At 41.3% G+C, this 23,166-nt stretch overlaps 1 protein-coding gene across 6 annotated transcripts in view; it reads right to left on the reverse strand.

Moving 5' to 3' along the window:
- The window catches only part of JAKMIP2 (janus kinase and microtubule interacting protein 2), a 68,540-nt gene that overhangs the window by 25,784 nt on the left and 19,590 nt on the right, over positions 1–23,166 (reverse strand). For 5 of the 6 annotated variants that reach the window (XR_007509718.1, XM_049829853.1, XM_049829854.1 and 2 more), the window contains exons 2-6: positions 12,062–12,331; positions 6,358–6,855; positions 4,187–4,396; positions 3,189–3,287; positions 1,098–1,244 (exon numbers count right to left, since the gene is read on the reverse strand). Coding sequence is in view for 5 of the 6 variants with exons in the window: in XM_049829853.1 (XP_049685810.1) it covers positions 1,098–1,244; positions 3,189–3,287; positions 4,187–4,396; positions 6,358–6,855; positions 12,062–12,190 (1,083 nt within the window). In the remaining variant the exon portion in view is untranslated. The remainder of the gene's footprint in view (positions 1–1,097; positions 1,245–3,188; positions 3,288–4,186; positions 4,397–6,357; positions 6,856–12,061; positions 12,332–23,166) is intronic. The other variant, XM_049829856.1, reaches the window with a different exon arrangement.

The following is a 23,166-nucleotide window of genomic DNA, read 5'->3' on the forward strand; positions in this document are numbered from 1 at the left end:
TATATGCACCAGTGGTGCTGCCCACTAACGTCTAATGCATGCAGATTCCCCAGTCCCTTCTCTTTGCTGTGGCAGATCCTAAGGGGCTGTGATCTGTACTACCACAGCTGTGGAAGAAGAATTCTGATCTGCAACACCTGCAATAAGTTTATCTGTCTTCAGGGCATGGGTGAATTGCAGAGTCTTAAAGTGGATTAACCTTGTAACACTAAAGTCTTTTTTCTACAAGACAAGAAAGTGAATCTGATCATCTCATCCTAATCGGCAAGAAAGCCGCATCCATTGCAGAACAGTCAGCCTGCTCAAGATGAGGACAGTGGCTATTGCAAGCCAGAGACAAGACACACAAACACAGTTAGCAGAGGAAGTCTTCTCAGCCTGCCAGCTTACATCTGGCAACCCAAAACTTCCACCTCCTTTTTTTATGAATGCCAAAGCAACATCAGTGCATATGTAGGGACTGGATTCTGACTGATTCTCAGTGCAATTCCATTTGAATGATACACAGACATAACTGCTTTGACCCTGCTTCATGTACCCCTGATATGTGAAATTTCTAACCCTAGCCAAATTTACAACACCACTATTCTCCCTTTCCCATATCCTTCTACTACGTGTATGTTTTATGGAAAGATTGTATGTGCTCAGTGGCAGACCAGAACTTTACTTTGCCATCATCAGCTCTAAGAAGAACATGTACATTCAAAAATGAACATCATGCTGGCTGAAAACATTGCTCTTAGCCTCCTTTTTGAGTTCCAGATGCAAAATAGCACAGTGGAATATGACTCAATGATACAACATTTTTTTTCTTTTTTAAAAACAACTGAAACTCAATATTCTAATTTTGGGGATAGTATTAAAGACTGAGATTATGCATTCACTTAAATATATTGCACATGTATGCATAATACACAATGTTATATTATGTAAGTCTATTATATACAGACCTAGGCATGGCTATATATTATCAATAGTATTACAAGCTATATACAACACATTTTCTCCAAGTATATACATGCATACACTATGCACATGTGGCCACCATAACAGACATAGATCATATAGTAATCCTCATTTTGCTCTTCAGTACCAACCATTTCTATATTTTCTTTAGTGACTGCTTTGAGTTTATCTTCCATGCGCTGCAAAGACTGCATAAGTTCATCATTCCTCTTCGTGAGGCACTTGTTCTTTTCCAGAAGAGGTTTACATTGTTTCTCAGCTTCTCGGACACGCTTCAACTGGATTGATAATAGCAATTAATAATTGTAAATAATCCAAATAAAAGATATTTTTTCTCCCTCCTTTGTTAGAAGTATTTTTACTTCCCTGTTGGACTACTGTCCCAGTAAAATGCCAGACAAAGTGATCTAATGGAACTGATGATTACTTCTGTAACTTTTTCCATACATCTCAAAGCATAATTCTGCATATCTGTTTCTGAAAGATCTCTTTATCTATGGGAAAACGCAGACATAGAGATGAAGCAACCCAACACACACACAGGCAACTGCAAAGCTGCTAAAAAAGCCCAAAACGACCTGTGCTTTATCTGCAAGAAACCCACTGATTTTCTCATTGAAAGACAGATTTGCATACTCAGTCTGGATCACAGCAATAACAACATAGTTGTAAGTCTGGTCTTTAATGCCACAAAGTGAAATACTTGTGCATATGCACAATGAACTTTGTTTTAATCAACAAATCACATAACATTTAAACAACAAATCCCGTAAGATAGGAAGGTATCTTAGGGCATGCTTGTAAGTTACAGTATTGGTACAACTAGAGTTTTAACCAAGATCTCTTCCTCTGAAAAATTAGCTCCATCCAGTAATACTGAGTGTTTTATAGATATAATTTCTTTTCCTAAGGGAGGACAAAGAAGATGGCTTGTGGCTGTGGAAAGACATCATCTTTGTGCCTGGATGATCTACGTAACAAAGGCACTGTCCCAGTTCTGTATTACTATTTGTCACTGGGAGGTTCCTGCCCTCTGCAGTTCTGCTGAGGAAAGGACTGCAAGAGTTTTCTGTAGCTATTAAGAACAGTTAACCACATCCGCTTACATCATCACATCATCTTACTAGGCTATTTAAACTAACCCAGTGATTTTGTCTGAAACAGGTTAGCAAGTACCTGAAGATCCCTTCTGCTAACAGAAAAGGCGGGAGCAGCTAGGAAGCAGTTACATCTTTGATCAGCACAGTTGTGGGCAAAACAACCATTTGTCCTACCCTAAGAATGAAGCTGGTCGTTGCTAGTCCGAATGTATCTTAAAGTGTATGGTATTTCCAGCAGTACTCCTGGTCACATTTAACAAAATGTGTTCATTGTAGTCACATCGTGCAAGACACAGCTTAGAAGCCTTTTAAAATGTTTTTTTTGGGGTTTTTTTTCCTGGTGAAGAAGTAGGCTGAATATTTAATGACATGGAACAGCTAATAAAGCTGACTCTTCAGACTCCAAGCTACTCAGTATCACAGAAACTTGGGGGTTGAGAGCTTTTCGTATCTGAAGACAGACACATGAACATATTTGTAATTTGCAATCTTGAAAAGACATTATTTTGCAAATATTACATTAAGAACATTGAGGAGACCCAAGCCAGCTAAATTTATACGAAAGGAGTGCATTAGGTCTCCTAGCTCAGGAACAAAAATAAAAAATATCAAGAGTTGAATTTCACCACCCTCATCCTTAATCAAAGAAGTAGAAATATGGACAAGTTAAAAAGCCAGGGTGCTGACTTCAACACACAGGTACCACCACCTAGGAGTAAATCAGATAAAGGGATCAATTCACCATTGTCCATTCTCCCTAGATCCAATATTTAACTATTCTCAACCTGGTCAAATACTGGACTACACACATTATTTCATTTACAAGGTAAGTCTCACCATACACTGTTGTATGCTCTAAAGGTCAGGGAGGGAACACAAGCATTTATATAGAAACCTACAAGCCTCTCTGCCTCAACTTTCATTGTGATTTTGTACTCATATAACTTCAATGAAATTACTGTTTAATTCTAGGATTAAAAAAAATCATCCTCAGCCTCCTCAGTGACTAGCCTGATGGATGGAAAAGGCACGTTCATCACTGGCTACCATCCTTGGATCCTTCTCTTTGCCTTTCCCTATGGGTCCCAACCTCCTGTGTCAGATAGCACAAAGCTCACACACCAGTTCGTTTCGTTCATCAACAAGCAACGTGTTCCTGTCTTCCAGCTTCCGGATTGTGGCATTCAGCTCTGCTATCCTCTTCTGGTTTCTGCGCAAGTCCTGTTCATTGGCAACAACATAATACAGTTACTGATTCTTTTCAAAATATGTGCTTGGGAATAGAATCCTCAAAAACCACACACCAGTCAACTTAGGCTGTCATCATCAACAAATTATATTTACGGATTTTTATAGTATTGAACATGCTGGCAAATATACATTTTTGGAAGAAAGTATCTGGTTTGGGGGATACTTTAATTGAAAATTTTCAACTGTTTAAAAAAATAAAGAGAAAACAACCAAAACAGATGTCGATATTTTTTTATGATGGGAAAGAAAAAGCAAAAAGCTAAGAGATTCTAATTTTAATTGCCTTTTCCTATACATTGCTTCTATTTGCTGAGCCACTATGTCAGGCGAAAAAGTAAGGACAACCCTTTCAGTATCAATTGCAATTACTTTCTTATTCCTCATTTGTATATGTGTAGATATGTATATATATACACATTTGTTTTACAAACATCATATATTTAGTCACACAACCAGTGAGTTGCATGCTTTGTGAATGACAGCAAGGGCTATATATGTGGAGAATAAGACAGAGAAAGAGGAGGATCTCCTAAGAATCTCCCAGATTGCCCATCCCAGCCTTCTCTCTGCCCATCTTCCCAATTCTATCTGTTTTTTGAGGATGCATGCTATCCAGGTAGTTATATTCATGGAATGATTCTTTCAAAGGGGCACTAATTATTTAAGAACTTTTATATTTGTAAATAGAGCAACTGAGGAAACAGCCTTACAAAAGTCTGTCCCACTAGCATTCTCACTGAAGAATCTATGGACATAGCTTCTCTGTAGTGAATAAGAGTGCAAATGTTTCCCCAGGGCCTGAGAAAATATTTAAGCAAGAGAAACACTGCCACGTTTCTGTTTTGCAGGGACCAGTAAAACCTGCGTACAGGGCTGCTGCAGTGCTCTGAACCATCTCCAGCCCTTCCTGGGATCTCTCTCTTGGGACTGCTCATGTTACACTCTGCCTCCTTCACCAAGAAGAGCTGTTCATCCAGAGCTTCCTTCTGCAGCTGCAGCTTCTGCACATAGCCTGTCTGTGTCTCCAGTTCTTTCTCCAAGGAAAATATGATCCTGTCTTTAGCCTTGATCTCGTCCATCTGAAATGAGAGAAATACCAGAACAACAATATTACTGTGTAAACAGCATTTCAGCCTTCTCCAATCTAGTAGTATACGACTTACTTAATAGCAGTGTTCACCACTTAAATCTACTATATCATACTGCATCCGGCTTGTAAAATGATACACTTTGAGGTTTCAGCCATAACCGTACATTGGTTCATATTCACCAGCTTTACACAGAGTGAAGCCCAGGAACTGAGCACAGTATGATGTGTTAACAGATAATTGGATGAAGAGTTCAGGCTTTCACACTGCATTTTGTTCAGTTACTTTTACTAGTGAAAAATAAGTATAAACTCTGACAACCCCCAAAAAGTTGACACTAGCTCCTGCTTGTGTAAATGGAGCTACATTAGCTGAGACAGTAGAAGTGACAGTCCAGTTCTCACAAACAGAAGATCTGTGCAGACCCAGTATTTCTTAAAGCTGATTGCCATGTTACTAATCTGCTGAGTGCAAACTCAAGGCTATTCATTGTATTATCACCACATCTCTGCCCAGGACTATACAAGACAAAAAGAACTGCCTCTTATTTCACCTCACAGCAACTTCAAGAATGACAGCTGAGAGGAAAATTTTGGATTAAAACTTAGAATAATATCAGCCCATACAAGCCCTGCAACCATAAAAATTGATACAAAGCTGCTAACATCATTGACCTCAAGAAAACTTGGTGAACCAGAATTTGCAAATCACTCTGACAAAATAAAAATACTATTATCTGGGAACGATACAAATCATTCCCTGAAAACAAGAATATCTACGCTAAATTTTGCCTGAAGCTTCCAGAGATACTTTCTGGTCTTGCAGCTTCTTAGGCTTGCTAAAATCCTCCCCAAAGTATTTTTCAAATGAGTAAGGCTAGATTCTGATCTCCATTAACTAGATGTCACTCTGATGTAACTTCCTCCACTCTGATAGCAATACACAAGTGGTTTCCAAATTCATTTTAAGTCAGATAAAAATAACTCTGGACTTGTTCAAGGTTCTTATGTGAGTAAATAGCCTTAAAAAAGCCTTTCAATAATTGCTAAAGATAAAATCATACAACACATAGGTGGAACCCGAGTTGATCTTAATGTTACTAAATGGCTCAGTTTTATCCTGAATTTCATTATAGTTCCTTTTTATATTAAAACCCTGAAAACAGATCCTCAATTTCAGATGAGAAAAAAAAATAAAAGTAGTTTGTCCTCATGGCTACACAGAACTGCAAATGAGGATCAAAGTAACAAGAAAGGTCAAAATTTGGAAGAATCCACCACTACTAGTCTGTGCTATATTGAGCATTTTGGCAACACAAGAGTACACCTCCAGTACACAGACTTTGAATTGGGGGAGGGGAGACAAAAAAAAAATAATCATTCTTGACAGTTTAAATTACTATTTCTTTTACTTAACTGTTGAATCTTGAATTCCAGTTTTCAAGTCAAACCTTTCACTGTTGCAAGCAGGTCCAGCTCCCCGGATGATAGGGAAATGTGACAACTTGCACCACTGCTGATGTGGGCCTCATTTTGTTCTCACTTTCCCCAGTAATTACTGAAGGTTATGGCAAGACCAAACCAAAAGATACCCTGCCATGGTTTAATGCATTTAGGATACCATCACAAGGGCTAGAGAAACTAACAAACTGCCAAGTGCAGATGCAAACGCTCTTTTTCTAATACTTTGCATTGCGCATGTACTAGCATCTCAGCAAGCCAAATCCTTATGGATTAAGCCAATCACTCTTTAAGGTGTTAGCTGCCATCACAGTGGTAGCTCTAGCTGACTCACCATGATCTATTTACTGCTGAGAAACGACAGTGAGAAGTTTGCAATACTTTTGCAAACTGAAGTACATTGCAGAGTTCTGTTATTCACAAAAGCTAAGAGGCACAAGACGCAAACTCAGTACAGTGTAAGAGATCACACAAACTGTTTTGGTTACTGACCAGGCGGCGAATATCTCTTTCACTCTCCCATTTGATCTTGGAAATAGCTTCCTGGTGGGACTGATGCTCACTCCGAAGATCTCCTGCCTTGATCTTATCGGCTTGGATCATATTATTCAGGGCCTCATCTACCTGCTTTTTGGCAGACTTCAGTTCAGTAATTTCCTGCAGAAGCTTAAGGCGCTCAGAGTCAAACTGTTTTCTGGCCTCTTCACGAGCCTCAATAGTTAGCGCTGTCCTTACTTTATCACTGCTCCCATCCCGCAGCGCACACAGCGCTGATTTGAGGCGCTGGATTTCGCTGTCTCGGACTTTCACCATCCGCGTCATCTCCTGCTCATGCTGTTTGATGAGATTCTCCCTCACGGCCTGCAGCTCCTTCATTTTCTCCTCATGGAGTTTGGCTTTTAGCTCCGTGATCTGCACAGTCTGCTTGCGTTGCTCCACCTCGCGGATACGCTTAGTTTCTTGAGTCTTCTCTCTTTCAAGTTTAGCAACCTACATTGAGATAAAATGAAAGTCACCTGCTACCAACATGTTCTCAAAACAAGCCCACCAGACACACAGCCACGTCAAAGTGAGGAAGACCCTGCTGCAGACCCTAGATGATCCTCCACACTCCTACAACAAAATATGGGCCAACTCCTGGAGCATTCACATAGATTTTACACTGTCTTTACTCAAGCCAAAACATCCCTGTCTTCTTCAGGTGTCTTGCCTCATGCAGTGACACTACATGTACTTTCAATACTTCCTTAGGAAATAAGACTCTGTGTATATGCATGCATTTCTCTAATAACTTTTTAACCCATCTGTCAATGTCAGTCAAATTCACCAGAAAATTAGAGGGCTCAGAAATAGCAGGGTTCCCACAACTTCCATGACCATGGGCAGTCAGTCAGATGAGAGACAAGTGCTTGCCTCTGTATGATCCCAACGGAGGTAAGGTGTAAGTCTGAAAGTCCAGAAGACATTTCACCTTTTACAGATGTTGTTACCCATACATAGAGCTCTAACGGGCATTAACAGTCACTTCTTCGACGCATATCTACAGAAAAGGATGCTTCACTGGTTATTATGCTTATAGAACAGCTAGCTTTCCTTAAAATACATCCTTTGCTACTCTTCATTAACAACAGTGTTTAAAGTCCTTTGTTCATAGCTTTGGAACCAAAGTTACAGAGCAACCCACCAGTCCTCAGCACGCTTACACTAATGTATCTCTAGGTGCAACTTCATACCCCTGAGCGATTCCACAATAGAAACCTGTGTGAACCTACACCAAAGGAAAGCAACGGATAAGGAATGGTTTCAGTTCAAAGCAAACTCAGTAGTTTTGTTATTCACAGTGAAAAAGAATGTGGTTTCAAAGACTGTAAGAATTTCCTTGTTAATTCCTTTTTAAGTAAAGATGACAAAGAATGAGGAAGAGTGAGAAAACCTTTCAGAAAGAAAAACCAGGGGAAAAAACAGTCAATATGAAGAAGCATAGTAGTAGGTCATTCCCAAAATAAGCCATCAGAAGAGTTTGAAACCATACTTTTACTTTGGTTTCAATCACCCAAGTCATTCTGACAAGTTACAAAACTCTATAAAATGAGAGGCATCTTCCTTGGAAGGCTCCACGGAAAACAAATCTGAAAGATTCTCCTAGAACTCCCTCCATGGGGTGCTAGGATGCACAAAAACTTTTCAAAGCAAAGTATTCAATACACATGTTTTTTAAAGGTGGTCTGCACTTGCAACTGCCACCAACTTCTCTGGAGGATTTCAGAGGCTACTGATGCAGTAACTATGTGTAATAATACACATCATATGCAACAAGATGATTTTGTAGCCAGGGACTAAAAAGCAGTCTCTTTTAATCACCTCTGTACGATTCATATGAGATGTTAAAATGCCTTTACTATATAGATCACTTCTGAGAAGAAAGGCACACATCACCTTAGCCCCTCAACCCCCAAGTCCTTAGGACAGGTTTTTGGTTTGCCTTCACTCCTTTTTCATTCTAGGTTCATCTTTGATTTTGAATACTCAGGACTAAAAATGAGCCTGAAGTCCTCTTTCTTTCTTGTAACACATCTCTTCCTGTTTATTAAAAAGGAAATGGAATGCACTGCAAAACAAGGTGCAATTATTGGAAGTGATCCATTCTGGCATGACATAGAAAGATACATCTAAGCTCTCAACAAAGTAGTTTGGGTATGCACAATGGCACAATGCAGACCCAGCAAGGGCCTGAGTACAACCCCAGCTAACCTCTGGCATGCCTGGTTTTATGGCTATTAGTTTCCAGGCTGCCTCGCTGATTAAACTGAAACACCATCAGATGTTAGGATGACTTGTAGATGTACCATTCTGATCAGAAAACAGAGAAAGTGAATGAGGGCCTTGTAGGAAAAAGATTATTACATCTGAAGTAATGGAAAAGAGACCTGTTCAATAAAAACCACAATGGCCCAGAGGTTTCTACCCTCTTTGGATTCATTGGCAGAGTGAACTTATGGCTAGCAGAGACGGGAAAAGTTCAAAGATCCTATTTGTTTGACCCCTTTGTGGGATGAGCACTTTCTTAAAGCTCTTTCTGACATTGTGGGTGACTTCAGTTTGGCATCCTATTTCTAACCCGATTTTACAAATGAGGTTGTGCCAAGTTGTCCAATCTGAACCTACTTATATCTAGGGAAAAAGGAGGAAAGAGCTAAAATGTGAATTCCAGATAAAAATAAAGTTTGCAATGGTGTCTGCTCCTCTCAATCCAAACCACAGAACAATTCAGAAGTGCGATCTACTTCCTGAGACTGTAGTTTTTAGCCCCCTACTGCTTCATGATGACAATTCCTTTAATACCCTGAGCACTCAGTCCCATTTAGTCACAGGAATGGATGAGAGCACCTAAGGATGGGCATCCCGAGAGGTACTGAAGCGTGCCAGCAATTTCATTATTTTCTTCATGTTCTGCTCCCCTCCTTTCCAGCATTACTCAAGCACATTTAAATATATTTCAGATAAGCTTTTTTTGGTTTTGTTTGCAAGACTTTCCTGCTCTTGTAACTCTCATTATTTTGTGCCATCCTTGAAGTGATGTCCAGTAACAAAAAAACAGCAACGTACACTGGCAACTTCCATATTGGAATTCCAAGGCTGCAGTGATAACAAAAGCAGCAAGACTCAGAATATAGTGGAAAGCATTAGAGAAGCTCCCTGAGCCATCAGTTTTCTGGCCGCCAGCCTGTGGCTTAAGAGAATACTGAGCCTTGCCTGTGTGCAACACATGAATGCCAAAGCTTGTAGGCAAAACAAAAGAATCAAAAAACATTTTTGCTTTCCAACACTGTCATCAACCATCTATGAAAGAAAAGGATGCAGAATGAGTCTGAAAGAACAATGATGTCTGCTTTGTTGTGGCTTGCAAGTCTTCCCTATTTTAAAAGGTTGCAAATTAATGGCTAATAAATCTTACTGGTAGGTGAAGGGAGAATGCCCCCAGAGATTCTCAGAACATCAGATAACACCTAACTGGCTATTCTTGCTTTCATTTAGCTTCTCCTAAATTATACAAATGAGCATCCATAGTGGAAGCTAATATTTGTCTGAGATTGCCGGTATGATTAACCTTGATATATTGGCACGAGCATCTGTCCCTATGTCCTGGCTTCGGCTGGGATAGAGTCAAGTTTCCTCCTAGTAGCTAGTATAGTGCTATGTTTTGGATTTAGTATGAGAATAATGTTGATAACACACTGATGTTTTCAGTTGTTGCTAAGTAGTATTTAGACTAAAAGTGAAAGTGAAGGATTTTTCAGCTTTTCATGCCCAGCCAGCAAGAAGGCTGGAGGGGCACAAGAAGTTGGGAGGGGACACAGCCAGGGCAGTTGACCCAAACTGGCCAAAGGGGTATTCCATACCATGTGACGTCACTCCCAGTATATAAACTGGGGGGAGTGGGACTGGGGGGGATCACTGCTTAGGAACTAACTGGGCATTGGTCAGCAAGTGGTGAGCAATTGCATTGTGCATCACTTGTTTTGTACATTCCAATCCTTTTATTATAATTATTGTAATTTTATTATTGTTATTATAATTTTTTTTTTTTCCTTTCTACCCTATTAAACTGTTCTTATCTCAACCCATGAGTTTTACTTCCGCCCCCGCCCCCCCCCCATTTTCTCCCCCATCCCACTGGGTGGCGGGGGAAGCAAGTGAGTGGCTGCATGGAGCTTAGTTGCTGGCTGGGGTTAAATCACGACACCCTAAAAGGAAGAAATTATGAAAAAGACCTCTTAGACGCTGAAGCATTTCTGGTTATTCAGGTTTGGAAGCTAAAGGCAAGTCATTCTGAGTTTATTTGCCCAGGATATATGCTTATCTGCAAAGGAATCAAAGACCCAGTTGATAACTTCAATTATATTCCAGTTAGAAAAAGAATGTATCATTAGGCATCATCCTTTGAAAATGTGGCTGCCACCAGACTGCAGGTTGGGGATGCCTGGCTGCAGTTAGCACTGCCTCCAGTCCACCTCAGAAGAATTCACCAGGAGTTATTAAACAGACATTTGTTATCTTCACAGCTCATAACGAACACATTACTAAACCTGAAGACTGCCTTAATCTCACCCATGCTCAGGGAACTTTAGCACTTACCATTTAAGGGTTTATTGCACAAAAGCTTTACTCTGACTATAAAACACAGATGTATTGTGCTTGCCGCTAGAAGCTTCTCTAAATGAAGAGGGAACAACACTGTGGAGAGCAAAAAGTACACTACTTTGCAAAGTCACTTCAGCGTCACCTGTGGGAACATTGATGCTACTTGCAAGGATTTTAACAGAATGCGGGCAGAGTATGCGCAGAGTAGGTGTAAAACAACAGCCAGTATTTTATACTTGGATAACATGCAGATCATTACCTTTTTATAGGTTACAAAAGCTGTAGTAGTGTAAAGAGATATTATGTGTTTCACAAGGGCTGCCCTAGCCATAGACAGTGCAGGAAAGGCTGAAAAGTTCAGCAGAAGATGGAGGCAAGAGCTGAAGCTGCAGCACAACAGCCCTGAGGTTGTACCAAAGGCTTCTAAAGTATACGGGAGGCACCTCAAACCTTCACAGGTACATCTATACTATAGGATGATGGCTATACCCTGTGGGCATGATACTCAGTTGGCTTTAGACTAACTTTACATATCTGAGACTGTAACTCTGGCAGACCATTGATACCTGAAAAAGCTTTAAACAATGCATACATACCCTAGTGTATACAATACAGTTCAGCTACACTGCAGACTGATTACAAGGGCTGAAATGTATTGTCATGCTATACATTTAAGGAATACTCGCTCAACTTTGAAATAAGGGTATGTCTTGCTGAAATATCAGCCACTCAAAAAACGGCAACACTACAAAATTTCTAAACACTGAGTGGATAGGATGAAACCCACTAACTGGAATATGACCAAAGATGTTGCAAAAGACATATTGCTCCATTTGAGGGCCAGAGGCTTCTTAAACTTGTACCTCAGTAAAAAGGAGTCTTTTCCACAGAAGCAACAGGACATCCACAGTAAGAAAATGTTGCGTGTGGGTAAAGAACCTGACCACTGCTCTAGGAAAGAGTTGCGTTGCATCTGTTGATTTCTGTGATACTATTTTTACCACGTTTTTCTCCTTCAGTGTAGACACTTATTTAAAATCAAACCCTCACTCACCTTAGATTTCTCCTGATGCAGCTCAATTTGAATGTCTGTTAGCTTGGTCCTGAGTTCCTCATTGGCAGCCTGTAGGGCAACAATCAGTGCCTCAGGCTTTTCGCCCTTGCTACGTCCTTTTTTTGACATGGTTTCTTATCAGCGAGAGTCCACGTGCTTAATTATTTCAAATATGGGCTGCCATCTTTTTCTGTTCCTTTCAGTGCCAGTTAGTTCAGCACCTACTGCGTGGCATTCCTTAAGGTCCTGGACTCAGCTGCTTTGGAAGCCCTGTGAGAAATAAGACATACTATTATTTGTCAGTGGACACTGCAGCATGACAGCTCACATGGTTACAGAGCACAAGAGATAGCTCACTTCTCCAAACACTGCAATCTTTGTCTGAAAACCTGCAAGGGAGATCCCAGCACAATCAGGCTTCTGTATGCAAGTTTGGCATACTACTGGACATTCCATATATGCCCTTTTTCTGGTCTCAGAAAGGCGCACCATGCAATGAAGATAGGAGCTTACCATAAGGATCAGTGCTGTTGAGAGTACAGGACTAGAAAGGACAGGTCATTTAATCCAAGCCTTGCAGTCTGAGGTAACCACAAAGCAGGCAGTTTAGTCTCAAGGATCTACCAACAATATCTTCCTCTTACCCTTCCAAAACCTTGATCCCCCCCAAGATCCTATGGCAAACTCAGAAACTTTCCACAACACACCTACAATCTGCCACAGGAGGAAAGGGGAAGTGCTGAAGTCCTCACCAGCATTCTGGGTCTCTGTAGAAGCAGAGAACTAACGACACACAAAAGCCTGTATCAGACTAGAAATTGTTCCCTTTGCCATTTCGAAGGGAATGCAAAAAAATTCCACCAATAGTTTCCATCAACTGAATTTTTTGGGGGAAAATTCTGTCCTAAGCCAAAGTGATGTGGTAAGCTTAAACTCAAGCACATCAGCAAGGTATGCAGATCAGGAAGCCAAGGGGGTTTTCCATACCCCTCTGTCTCTATTGGTTTGGGTTTTCTGGGGACAGTGTGGTGGTGGGGTTTTTTAGCATTTGTCTTGGTTATTGGCACTGACTGACAGCCTTGGATAAAGGGGTATTCTGTGTACCCGCACAATAAATGCGGATTTAATAAGCTCCTTAGAAATTTCTGTGTCCACGTGTCCCAGCATTGAGCAGGGATTGAGCTGGTGCCATGTTCATGTTCACACAGTCACTCTGACATTCCTATCACATCCACGAAACCTGCAGAAATGACACACATCCTTTGAGATGATAGCAGAATCCTCAGTAAAGAACGTCACTGTAAACTGAACAAAGCAAACTCACTTCTTGCCATACTGATCCTCCTATCCTGAAAACACTCCTGTATCACCCAGGGCTTCCTACACTGCTCCCAGTTACAATAGCTCTGAAATCTTGGCATTGCATTGTATACCTATAGCTACAAATGAAAGCAAGATCTGATCTGTATTTCCCACAGTGCTTCATATTCAGTACTGGTAACATAGGATCTAATCATGCTAGCTACATGAAGACTTTTTCACCAGGAGGGCTGAAACAGTACATTATCAGAGCTAAGCCTGCTGTAGGTGCAGATGACTGAGAAAGAAAATGGGCTTTGGAAAACAGTTAATAAAAATGGCTTGTTCTTGTCATGTGTCATGTGACACAGCACATACAGATCTGATTTAGCGCTGGCTTGGAAAAAAATCAGGCCAAATGGGACAGAAATGGTCAAGAAAGCAGAATCATTGGCTGTCAATGCCAAATGACTACTAATATATAACTTGTTGGGTTTGAGCGAAGGATGACACTTTTATCAGATTAACCATGCAAAGGATGGCTTTTGAGAAAGAAAATAGGACATACTCAAAGCAGTAAAGACAATGGATTAAAAAATAATCACAGAATATTATCTCCTGCATAGGGGAGACGCTGTTTTGCTGTGTTGCTTAAGACCCTCAACCACCCTGAAAGCAGAAAGCACTTTCAGAGACTCCTCTGGCCCAGAGGCCTGCGAGCAGGAGAGCCTTTGAGCACACATGGCAGCCCTCACAACCGGCCACTGCAGCTGGCAAGGCAGCACCAAGGGCAGCCCTACAGTCACAGACACCACATCGCGTCACATCACGCAACAAGCTGCTGTCAGGTCAACCTCCCAGAGGCTAGTGGCAGTTCATTATAAGTGATTGTGTTCTCATTCAGGAATGAGATACCTTGGATGTTTAGGCTTGAAAGAATAAAGGCAGATAACTACAGATATCATCACCCTGCAGATGGAACGTGGTGGTGCTACCCAAATGGCCACTGCCTGTGGACAGTACAGACTGGAACAGAAGCAAAAAAGTTCATGTCAAATGGCAACAGAGCATGCACACTTAGTTAGGAAAAGAACACAGTAAAGGGAAAATCCAGAATGAGGTGCAAAAAACACATTCTCAGACTTCTACAAAAGGGTAATTTATTCCCTAACAGCTAATCAAACAGACATTTATATTTTTTTTCTCTGCAGATATAAAACACAGGTTTAGCATTTGTATACATTCTAGAGGCAGCGATGATCTGCTGTAGAGCTGAGATAATAGAAACTTCTACTAATGCACCAGGGCCATATAGCCCAAATGTGACTTGGATGCTATTTACTGGGGAGTTCGTGAGATTACTTCTGCTGCCTCTTTCCAGACACAGAGTCAGCAGTCAGCCACAGCTCTAGTGTTGCCAGGCTTTCCCAGTTTTCCCTGAGAGAAATTTAGGAAGGTCATCAAGTAGGGATGGATTAGGGGAAAAATATCCAATGAAAAAAGAAAAAGGAACTGAGGCAAAATTTCTGTTACCTGCAAGATGGGCTCCAGGAAACATTCTGGACAGTGGGAGATGATTTAACAGCAACAGAGAAGTATTTCTGAGCCTAGGAAAGGCACAGTACCACAGAGGAAAAAGAAGTGAGGGGGGCCTAATTGGTCACTTCAATCTTTTAGCGCTATTTTTCTTTGATTACTGAAATAAAGTAACTACGTCCCAGGATGCCAGGGGGATGATATTAGGACTGGAATACATTAATAGAGCTGATGTTACAGCAGATACAACATATATGAAGCTACACACACGCACATACCTACTCCATTGAGCAGGCTGCTTCATTTTTATCTCCTCTTCCAGAATAACCCCCAGAAGAGGTAACCCTGCAGTTACTTGGAAAAAACCCACTATTTGCAGAGCTTTACCCTGTCAGCAATGAATGTGGGAACTGCAGCCTCCAGCATTGACCAAAACATATCTTTAAGACTTAGAATGCTGTCAGTTAACTTCATCTTCATTTTGCTTCCTTATCTATATTTCCCTTCTGAGAAGGGTTTTGCAATTCTGTGTTAAATTCCCTCAACTTCTCCAGCTTTCACCTCTCCAAAGACGTTTCTGAAGATCAGTGTCCTACAGGGCTTCTCTCGTCAAAGGGCCGAGATGCCCTCACTGGGCACTAAGGGCATAGCCCTGCTCTCATTTGAGCTCTTGGATGTTCTATCACTTATAAAGCCTGCACATCAATATTATGCACACTGTGGTCAAACAGAGGACCACAGTGTACCTCTAGGATTGCCTTACTGTCACTAGAGTGACCGACCAGCTTATCTAACAGCCATTCCTGCCTTTCTCTGTGCATGCACTGAAGGCGACCAACTGATAAACCTCCCACACACAGCTGGAAGCCTCAAGGATAGAGAATGAAGATTCATTACAGGAAGTATGGGTTGCATCCAGAAAAGATAAGGAAAAGAAAGTGGAAAGAAAGGAAAGAAAGTGGGTATATTTGCTATTTTAAAACGTAGGGACAGTTGAACAACAACAAAATGCCCTGCAACTTCTCCCCACTGGAAGAATATCCTGAAGTTGTGAATGTCGGATTTTAAAATCAGAAGCTGAGGAATAAACCCACAAGCATGAAGCTGGGAGCATTCCATAAACCTGCCTTTACAGTGCACTGTGTTCCGAATTAAACATAGACTTGTTGCTGCATAAACAGTAACAAGTATCCTTCTTATTTGTAATTCAAGCACCTAATGGCCAAATATGAAGGTTTAGATAGTCTTTGCCTTTGTTCTCATTGCTCTCTGCTCTCCCCCTCCTCAGCTCTCTCTGGATCCCAGTGCCCATCCCATTCCCTTCTTTTCCAAACCATTTGAGGAGTCTTCCAGGCAATCCTTGAGACCACTGAGTGTGGGACCCAGGGACTAACAACAATCAGGGCATTGCTGAGCTGCTGATCATGAGCTCAGCAAACAAGGCTTCAAGGAAAGTAGGAAAGGACAAACAAAGCAGAACATTTTCTACTCCTGTGAAAGGAAAAGCGGGATATAAAGCATGAAATTACTCTCATTCTCCTGTGACAAAACACCAGCAACTCAATGGTTTAGAAACTGAAGGTGGGTTTTTGTGCTTATGACTCCCCTTCCTTCCTTACTGCAAGCCTACATGGTTCATTGCTTCCACTAGCACTGACAGGTTTAGTATTACCCTGCAGGCTCTTCCAGCAAAGTCCAGCTCCCACAGACATGCTGCTAACAGTAAATAAATAAAAACTTCAAGAGTTCTGTTACTTTGCATGCAGTTTGCCCTTTGATACAACTGATATTTGATCAAAATATATAGATTTGCTCTGGAAAGCAAAAGGCATCATTTAATAACTAAAGCTGGCATGATAGTCTTTTGACATGCAAAATACTGAGAACCAGGAGGCACCAGAACCATAAGTCAATGACAAGTATAGGTATGCACTCTACCTGGCCTGCAAAGAATGAATGTGATAGAGCTGGGAATAATGTCACCAGGAGTTCAGTGTTGTGTGCAACTTTGCTGGTGAATGAAAAGAAAATCTGTATGGCATAAGGATGAAGCAGATGTCAAGGATGGCAGAATGATTGATGAATGTACAACTGCTCTTCAGCAGCCAGTGTAAACAGTGCATCCTAAAGGACCATAATCTTATTCCTGCTGAAATCACTGCAGACTGCCATCTGCCTTTTCTGAACTATCTCTGAGAAACAAAGAAAACCTTTCCTTTTGTCCAAGTTAAATGGAGCTCGGAAACAGGAATAAGCCCAGGAACAGTACTGTCCCCCTCAATCTTCCGATAGCTTCTTAAATTGAAACTACAAGCAGATGACTCCCTGAGTCTTGAACACCTCCAAAGCTCCTGCACACCTTGGAAGATAGCAGATGGCAAATCCTTCAGATACAGCACATCCACCACCCCGTATAAGTTTACTTAGCAGTGGAGAATTTGATTTTACCAGAGCCGAACAACGCACTTCAGGTATTAATGGCAATTAATTTCAAGAAGTCCCAGCTCATGGGACTGACTGCAGTTCTGTTCAGGAATTATCTAGTAATGGGAATGACTGCACAGGAAGTATAACAGCCACAGGTCACATTATCACTTCCTCAACTTAGCTTCCATTGGAAGGAAACGTGCATAGTTTGGAAGAGAACAACAGCACATTCCTACTGTGTCTCTTGATCTGGACATCAGGCTGGAAACAGCAAGCTATGGGGCACATTTGCTCTGCAGTCCAAATGTGGTTTTCAGTGCCCAATAGCAGAGCTTTAAGATTTTTTCCAATTTTTGCTTTAATAAAAGCATTTGGCAGCTATCTCAAAATGCCTCTGATAATGCCAAGATGATTTGCACTGGTGTAGCTACAGAATAATTGCCCTGAAGTCATGGGAGAGATGCCAGTTATATCATAGAAATTAGAGAAAAAAAAATTACGCCCTACATTAAAATTTTACCCTTAGATCCAACGAGAGATTTACTCTGTGATTTAGGGTACTGCTCCACAACCAAACCAAGAAGTACAATGGTGATGGTGATTTTCAGCCATTTTCTTACACCACCCAGTTTAAGTGATGTGTGGAACAAGTTTTACTGATGGAAAATCTTGGGACAGGTGCACAGTACACAAAAACAATTACATTGCTAAATTTTCACCTCTGTCTGGTAGGTAGACAAACCTTCTCTCTTTCCCAAATCGCAGTAAAATAGGGTTTGGTTAGACCAGTTACAATTGGACCAAGGATTGACACTGGTTTTAATGCAAAAAGGATAGGAGATGAGTCACAGAGGCATAAGCTTTTCCTGCTTCTCTTGAAAACTGTTGAAATACTGCTCCCAGGAATTCACCTGTCTTACATCAACACAATGGTACCCATATCCACAGCAAGAGACCAAACAAAGCTGCATCAGGGAAGTTCAGACTAGACATTAGGAAGCATTTGTCTAGAAAGAAGGTGGTCAAACACTGGAACAGACCTCCTAAGAAGGTGGTCGATGCCCCATGCCTGTCAGTGTTTAAGAAGCATTTGGATAGTACCCTTAATAACATGCTTTAACTTTTGGTCAGCCCTGAAGTGGTCAGGCAGTTGGACTAGATGATCACTGTAGGTCCCTTCCAACTGAAATAGTCTATTTAACACAAAGGATAACAGACTAGACCAACCTTGCAAATTTAGTCTATTGATTTGAATGAGTATTCCACTGAGACATGGGGACATATGTAATTGTAAAGATATGTTATTACTCTATTTTATGTAGAGCAGCTCTAAATAGGTAGAGTGAGGTCAGTCAAAAAATGTACCTTGAAACTGCATTTTCACTGGAACTTCCATTTAATTTGAGTAAATTGATATTTTAGGCAATTACCTTCTTTCTGTGGAATCCTTTTTCACTGAAAGACCGTTGCAATATTCAGATGCCCAAAGTTGCATCTTTTCACCTGTCAAGGCAGCCTACCATTCTTTCAGAGGGAAGGGCCCTGTGAGTTTATCAGTTCTCCATCATACCGCTTTTAATGCATAAAGCTTGAATTTTATGCCAAAGCATTTCTAAATATCTGCTTTAGCAATGCTTCCTTGCAGACCACAGTGGGGGAATAACCTTTCATAAAAATCCCTGGTATCTTGCAGTACCACACGCTCCCCACAAGGTGCTAATTATATTACTGAAGAACACTGTCCCTGCAGTCTGCTGTGGAAATCTAGGCAAGTTAGGAAGCTAATTTCACCGGCTGCCATGTCCTTACTACACTGAGCACTCTCAATTTGAAAGGAGGGAAGGGAGCCAACGAGATGTACTGGTACTCAGCAGTACACATGATCAAATCCTAGATTTTAAGTCTGAGAAGAAGCAGTTTAGTTCCCTAGATAAATAAGTTCCCTTGATTTCAGTGGGATGTAGCCTTCAGTATATAGACCTCTCTATGAAGTACATAGGGCACAGTGCTGATGCCATTAGACATACCAACTCAAGGAAATTAAAAACACCATAGCATTCCCAGATTGTGGGAATAACACAACCCTAATAACTGTTTCAAAACTTGGTAGTCTATTTGGCAATTCAACTATTTAGAGATTGCAAGAAGCATCTGTCAGATGTCTGTAAGCAAAAAGACCGGCAGAATTATTTACGATGAATGACTGCCAAGTACAATAGCAGCTGGAGTGTCTCCTATCAGCTTTGCCCTCTACCAGCACGTGTCAGTATCATCTATAGTCACTATATGTTGGAGCCCTTGAAGCCACGAAAACCTCTGGTTAAGCAAAAAAGGGCTTCAAAAAATTTTTTAAAAATCCCATGTGCAGATTTCCATCCAAGATGGCAGGATTAAACCCATTCCTAACGCATAATAAATTCAGCCTGGAGCTCATAAAAATTCTATTTTGCCCCTCTCCCCAGAAAATCCATCCAGTAAATTCTGAACTAACAGCTGCACACATTTCTTTTGAGATGCATCTTGAATGAAAAATCTAAATTAATTCACTGAAGAATTTGTCACACTTTTTATGAGAAGTAGTAACACGTTGCTATAGGCTGTGGACTATCAGCAAGAGATCATGGCTACACTTGAACTTAATTAGAACTGCTACTGTATGAAAAGGCACATTTGAATCTCAAGGTTTGTTTGTTAGTTTGCTTTTTGTTTTGTTTGTTTTGTTTTTAAGATCAATTCAAGCTTAGCTGCATGATATAAGCAGGTAGAAGTTTATTTATATTCACACTCCCAGAGGTCTGAAGCAAATATTAGTCTCATAGCATGACAATCATTGAGTGTGGGGATAACAGTGTGCTGCTTCCCATGGCAGAACAAGCCACAAACCCCATAAATGCCTCAAGGAAAGCACTCTGTAATCTTTAAGACTGAATGTAAAAAGACAAGTACAACTGGATGCGCAATCCCACTAGAAGCTTCTTCCTACCTAGTCTCTTTCATCTTCTGTCTTCCTTCCTTCCTACAAATTTCACCCATTGCTATTACTTTTCTTTCGGCTTCCATGCTTTCCTTTTTAAAATTCTTTTTTTCTTTTATTTGCTGTTTGCTCTAGTTCTTTCTTTTCCATGGCATTCTAGGTTACCTTCTTATTAATACCTGGGTTTGGTAGTATGCTAGCAAAAGTATAGAGGAAAAGTATACCTACACGTGCTCCCATATAATACTGTTATCCTTTATCTGAAGTGGCAAAGGAATCTGCTCTGAACATTGCTCCCAATGATAATCATGGCTAGTCCATTTTTATACCTTTCTCCTGGCTGCTTTGTTTTCTTCAAGCCAGCTAACAGTTTATTTACAAAAAAAGACTTTGCATATTATAGAAGTGGAAAAATACCTTTCTCTGTCTTTACAAGAGACCTAGCAATAGAAACACCTCAGAAAGAAGAAACAAGCGCTTCACCACCACAGCCTCTACCCTATTGAATCACAGTGTTTTGGGCCCTCAGGTAAGTGGAGATACCAAAGCATTACAAAGCCCTGTGCCTCTGCTTCAGGGATGTTCAAGATCAGTTAACCATTTTCATCACTAGCTTTCACACTTTTTTTCTCTGCTAAATTGTCCCTGCACAATATTGTCCAGAGCAACAGTCAAGGATGTCTAGCACCTTCACTATAAAGTATATGGGTCTCTGTACGGAGACACAAAGCCTCCACAGGTTACACCTAGGTCTCAGAAGCAAAGAATACAAAGGACAGTTCAATCCCTCTTCTATCACTCATTTCCCTGTTGATTACACCCTAAAACCGAATTTCAGGCTGAAGGTGAAAAAACAGGGGAACACGGCTGGCTTCAAACACTCTTTTTTCTCCCTCTTGTAGTGTGTATCCTGCCGCTGAGGCCTTGGGAATGACTGCTCCATTTCAAGCTTCTTCTTAAGCCAGGCATCCCTTTCCCAGGAAAGCCCAGTTAACCGCCCTCGGAGTGAGCAATTCCTTAATACAAGACACAGACATGCCCTGTCAGCACATGGGTAGTCAACCAGAATTCTTGGCAGGTGAAGAGGTGGCACTGGTACGGCTGCTGAGACCTGAACTCTGCCGAGTTTGGCCAAGAGAACCCAAATCCACCTCAGGCAGCCAGCCATGCTCATGGCCGCTGTCAGACCCCAGACTTGCCTCTGCTACTCCAAGTCTGAGCCGGACCTGGACATACCGCAGGCTGCTTCCCCCAGGCTCACACTAAAAGGTTAGCATGATCTTCAGCTAAACAGTCTTCAGCCTCTGAGGGAGCAAGGCCAACCAGGACGGATTAGTAGGGGCAGGATTCATCTGGTAACACAGGTTTCCCACCTGGGCTTGTCCCCTGAAGCTGCCTTTGCAGTCAGTTCAGACACACACTTGCTTGTTCACATCAGAATAAGGTAAGTCACAGCCTTCATCTAAAAGGATCCAGGACAAAACAATCTCACTAAAGATATCTGGAAGTTTGGGGCAGGGTGGAGTTTAACAGCCTGTATGAAAGCCTTCCCCTGTACTTTTCAAGGCTAGAAGCTCATGCAAACTGCACTCAGACACGTTTCAGTGGACACCCTTCAGCATTACCACCAGGCAGGCTCAGCCCCAAACAGGGGCATTGAACAAGAATCTTATATCCAAGGCAGTCCAGAGGTGAATCTGGGGGAGATGCTCTATGTTTGAGCTGTGGTTTCTATAGTTATGTGGAAGATGCTTTCTAAAAAAGTATCAGTAGAAAGCCTTCTTTCTGCCTTCCCCTGTAAACACGTAAAAATCACTATTATCATACTGAATGTTAATTTGACAAGTTGGGGTCAGGCTATTTCAAAACAATCTATCTTTAGGGAAGGCCTTTGTCATGAGAGTCGAAGGCTCAAAATTGGCTCCTTTCTCTGTTTTGGTTTGCAATGAATGAGACAAGTTGCAGAAAATGCCTTCCCAGTCTCACTGGAATAACAGCACAAACACAGGAGAAACACACTATTTGCAGGGGAAGCTCAGCAGAGTATGAAGAGGCATGAGCATATCAATCAAACAGCCATAGGCATAGATGCTCCAGTTTGCACATGTGACAGGCGAACCTGTATTTATATTACAGAAATTGCCTCGGGCTTTGTCAGGAAAATAGCCGAGACCATCGTTCTCTTACAGCACTGCAACAGTTCCCCGCTTGACTCTCCCTATTTGTAGTAAGAATCTTAGCCATTTTACCTTGGTTTACTGTAATAAAGTACATCAGAGGAATCTAGCCAGACCACTTCTGTCTTCTGAACCATGGGTTTGCTTTTTCCATGAATTGTGTACAAGATCCCCTTGAAATGGGATGTCCAAACTGAGCATTCAAAATTAATTTCATGTAGGGGACAAACATACTACACATGGTGGACATAAGTTGGCTGTGGGTGCAAAGAGGGTCAAGGTCACACACTTAGAAAATACGCATAATGTAAATTTTGCTCCTGCCCCAGTAAACACACCAGGTTACACACCTTTTATGTGTGGCTAGACATACAGACCTACGTTTCAGTGTACACATCTAATGACATAACTTCAGACTATGCCTTTTCCACGTAGTAATTACTTGGTAGTTTTTGTCTATGTATTTCAAAACGTTGTCAACAGTGCAACCTACATCAACTCAAAGAAGCCTTTAAAACAGTAGTCTCAAGCTCCTTCTAGGTCCACGGAAATACTCGTGGGCACCTTATCCTCTGTGGGACTAGGACGTACTTTAGTCTCTCTGTTGACCTCAGGTTTAAACCATCACACAGCCACAGGCAACACAGGAGGTCTTCACTGGCAACTTGTGACTCAGAAGAATTGGACCAGCC

The sequence above is a fragment of the Accipiter gentilis genome, chromosome 26 (assembly GCF_929443795.1).
Source record: "Accipiter gentilis chromosome 26, bAccGen1.1, whole genome shotgun sequence".
Taxonomy (NCBI): domain Eukaryota; kingdom Metazoa; phylum Chordata; class Aves; order Accipitriformes; family Accipitridae; genus Astur; species Astur gentilis.